Source organism: Orycteropus afer, unplaced genomic scaffold (assembly GCF_000298275.1).
Source record: "Orycteropus afer afer isolate SDZICR_OR568_19922 unplaced genomic scaffold, OryAfe1.0 scaffold00020, whole genome shotgun sequence".
NCBI lineage: Eukaryota > Metazoa > Chordata > Mammalia > Tubulidentata > Orycteropodidae > Orycteropus > Orycteropus afer.
The window spans coordinates 11,529,629-11,533,133 of record NW_006921607.1 but is presented as its reverse complement, the minus strand read 5'-3'; the positions used below and the strand labels follow the sequence as shown (position 1 = coordinate 11,533,133).

The 3,505-nt window shown below is 49.6% G+C and overlaps 1 protein-coding gene across 1 annotated transcript in view; it reads left to right on the top strand.

Annotated features, from left to right (window-relative positions):
* Positions 1-170: 170 nt before the first annotated feature.
* Positions 171-3,505, top strand: part of CUNH20orf173 (chromosome unknown C20orf173 homolog) — an 11,625-nt gene continuing 8,290 nt past the window's right edge. Inside the window, 8 exon segments of the mRNA XM_042783603.1 lie at positions 171-198; positions 308-358; positions 361-474; positions 477-540; positions 542-875; positions 1,117-1,244; positions 1,314-1,570; positions 1,701-1,750. Coding sequence (XP_042639537.1) covers positions 171-198; positions 308-358; positions 361-474; positions 477-540; positions 542-875; positions 1,117-1,244; positions 1,314-1,570; positions 1,701-1,750 — 1,026 coding nt within the window.

The window sequence follows — 3,505 nt, the reverse complement described above, 5'->3', positions numbered from 1 at the left end:
ACTCGAATCACAATATAAATAAATAAAGCTCCCTTGCAACCCCTGTTCATTGATTGCATAAATATTTTTATGGGAATCTAAGTTTTAGAATATAGAAGTAAAGAAGAGAAACAAAGTCAATCCTTAACTTACATTCAGTGGAGCTGCTTGTGTATTAGAGAAAGGACAGGATGGTGGCTTTGTCTGGACAGGTCAAAGGTGGGAAGTCACAATGTGTACTTTGTGATGAGGTCTCTGATATAACTGGGCTGGCACAAGGAAGGACCCCACTGACTGATAATCCCTCCTTCTACAAATGAGGATACAGCGCACACCATATATTATCTCTCTGCTCTTGCTGCTTCTACCCCAGGCCCAGTCAGAGACCCTTCTGAGGTGAGCAAATGGATAGGGAGGCAGAAGATGAGGGCCTGGGAGGGGGTATGGTGTGGAGGGTTGGAGAGCTGTAAAGGTCAACAAGACAGAAGGATTCTGGGTGTCTGTGGCCTCAGACCCTCATCCTTCCCACTTCCAGATAGAGGAGCCAGCCTGCTGCCAGCCACAAGCTATGGTCTAAGCCAGACATGAGGCACTGGTGGCAGATTTCTGTTCTATGGGTCTTCTGGGTGCTCATGTTATGGCTGGTGGCCCCCTGCCTGGATCTGACACCTGAACCAGCACTCCAGGAAGAACTGACGTACCTGATACCATGGCATTGCAATTGCCCTTGGTTCAAATTCAGTAAATATGGCTGCTCTTCTGGGACCCTCAACTGTTCCCTTTCCCACCACACAGCTAGAGAATCAAACTGGTTTGATGCACGCTATGAGAGGACCCTGGAGCTCCTGAGGGGAGCAAAACCGTCCGTGACCCCTGATGCAGTGCTCTGGTGGTTGGTCAGTGACCAGTACTGGGCCCAGTTCCATCTCTTATCTTTCAGGCCCATCCCATCTCTCATCATAGTCTAAACCTCTGGCCTCAGCCCTGGCTTAATGCAGCACCCTTTCTCATAGCTCCAACCCCTGACCTGTACCCCTGGCCCAGGGGCTGCTATTACCAACCAAAGTTAGTTTTCCTTATAATGGTAGTTGATACCTGGCTCTCTGCCCCCAATTTCCTCCTTCCTGCTGTTTTTAGGGCCTGAACTCAGAAAGCAAGCTTAGAAAAGCATGGAAGAAGTTGCTTATGGTGATTCCCAGACCCTCGGGCAGCCACTTTGATCTCTACTGTAGGACTTGTGTGGTGGTGGGGAGCTCACAGATCCTGTGGGGCTCTGGCTACAGCATGGACCAACATGCCAGGTGGGTGCTAAGGGGAGGGCAGGGAGCAGGAAGGCTAGGCACACCCCTACCCCCAGTTCTGTCAGCTTCTTCTCTCCTTCCCAGGATGAACCAGGCTCCTGTCCAGGGCTTTGGGAGGGATGTGGGGAACCGGACCACAGAGCACATCAACTATCCCAGGAATGCTGGCGGTCAGGGTTACCGGAGTCAGGTGGTGCTGCTGCTGCTGAAGCTGTCCGATCTGGCATGGACTTCAGACATCCTGAGTGAGGAAGTGGTGGTCTGGGAACACAGAGCTTCATGGTATGGGGGTGAGGGGAGGTCACCAGGGGAAGATAGTGAGAGCTGCAGGGAGACCCCAGAGGTTAATGGGGTTACCTCCAGGACTTTCCCAGGCCTTGGGGACTGCTGAAACTCCCCTACCTCCCACTTATTTCTTAGATTTCAGACGGTTCCAGTTCCCTACTGGAGTCGAAGACCACACAGACAAGGTGAGAGGGAAAACGAAGGAGTAGAATGTTTTTGGTTTTTGGTTAGGATATAACCTCAAGTCAGCCCCTGCCCCCTTCTTCCCCAAGTCCTGATGATCAGCGTCACCTTCCTCAAAAACACCCAGGGCAACTAGCTGGACAACCAGGGTCAGTAGCCATCTTTGGGGCCTGTGGCTCTGTTCTATGCCTTGCACACCTCCGACCAGGTAAGAGAGATTCCTTGTCCCTTCCTCACTTAAAACTCTGTCCCCCAATGCCTTCAACAGAGAGTCTACAAAGTTCTTCCTGGCTTTCAAGACTCTGCATGATCTGGCCCTCCCATCCCCTGCTCTCCCAGGCCCACACATGTGGGCTCTGGGGTTCCCCAAACACAACAGCTGCTTTATGCCTTTTCACATGCTGTTCCCTTTGCCTGGAATGCCCTTCCCTTGTCTGCCTGGGGGATCCTCTCTCTTCCTCCAATATGAACAGGCACAGCTAGCTGATACTTCTCTTCTTTCATTTTATTATGGCAAAATATGTATCACAAAATATTTGCCATTTTTTGCCATTTTAAAGTGTGTATATAACTCAGTGCCATGACTTACATTCACAATCTTCCACAATCGTAACTACTGCCTGTTTCTAAAAGCTTTTCATCACTCTGAAGAGAAAGTTGACTTTCTCTTTTCTGGGCTCCGGGGTAATCTGTGAGTGTGTTTATTTCCCCATGTCCAGTGTCTGTCTTCCTTGGAGAAGGTAGGAACATTATCTTTCCCAGCTCCAGGAGGCAGCCTGGCACCCTGATGCTGAGTGAGGGGAAATGGGGGCAAAGACAGATACAACCTGGTGACCCGCACACTCCTCTCTCATTCACCAGGTCACGCTTTCTGGGTTTGGATCAGAAAAGCAAGGAAAGTGGTCCCATTACTGGAAAGATGACCATCAGACCAATGGCTCCAAGGTGATACTGGCTGTGCAAAGTGCTGTTCATCAGCTAGAATGTGAGGGCAAGCTCACTGCTCACCAGCCCACCTGCAAGCCCTAATCCTTTGGGCTTGAATGCAGGGGGCGTGGGGGGTGGTTCTTGGAATGGCCACAGCAATAGGATTGTGAGGGCTTTTAGGGGTAAAAGCCAAGAAGAAGTTGTCTGGAGATCAGTCTGGTACTGAATAAAGTTCTGACTTGATTCTGTTACCTGAAAGTACTAGTTGCAAGTGAGCAAGGGCCAGGCCTGCTTTCCAATATTGACATTAATTTCTCTGCCTGATCCCTTGGATCATGCAAAAGGGGCAAACTGAGCCACAATTCCATGCAAAGTGCAAGCTAAGACCTTGAATTCTTGGGGGAAGGCATTGGTTTGCCACTCAGAGGAAAAAGAGATGAAGCCCCTTGTGCACCATCTGCTGCAGGGTGGATTTTTTTGTTTTTTGTTTTTTTTTCTAGCTCAGCCTTTCTCAAAGGTTCAGCTCTTTGAGGTTCCCAGTTTTTCATAGGGTCCTCTGTTCCAATTCTCTGCCTCCCCTGAGCTCAAGGCCCTGTGCCCACATGGACACTAAATAAACAAAACCCCAAACTTGGTGCCTTCAAGCCTGACTCATATCAATCCTATAGGACAGAGTAGAACTACCTTGTAGGGTTTGCAAGCTTGTAACCTTTACAAGAGCAGACTGTTACATCTTTCTTCCACAGAGCAACTGGTGGATTTGAACTGCTACCCTTTCATTTGGGAGCTCTGGTAGCATAGTGGCTAAGACACTTGCCTGCTAACCAGAC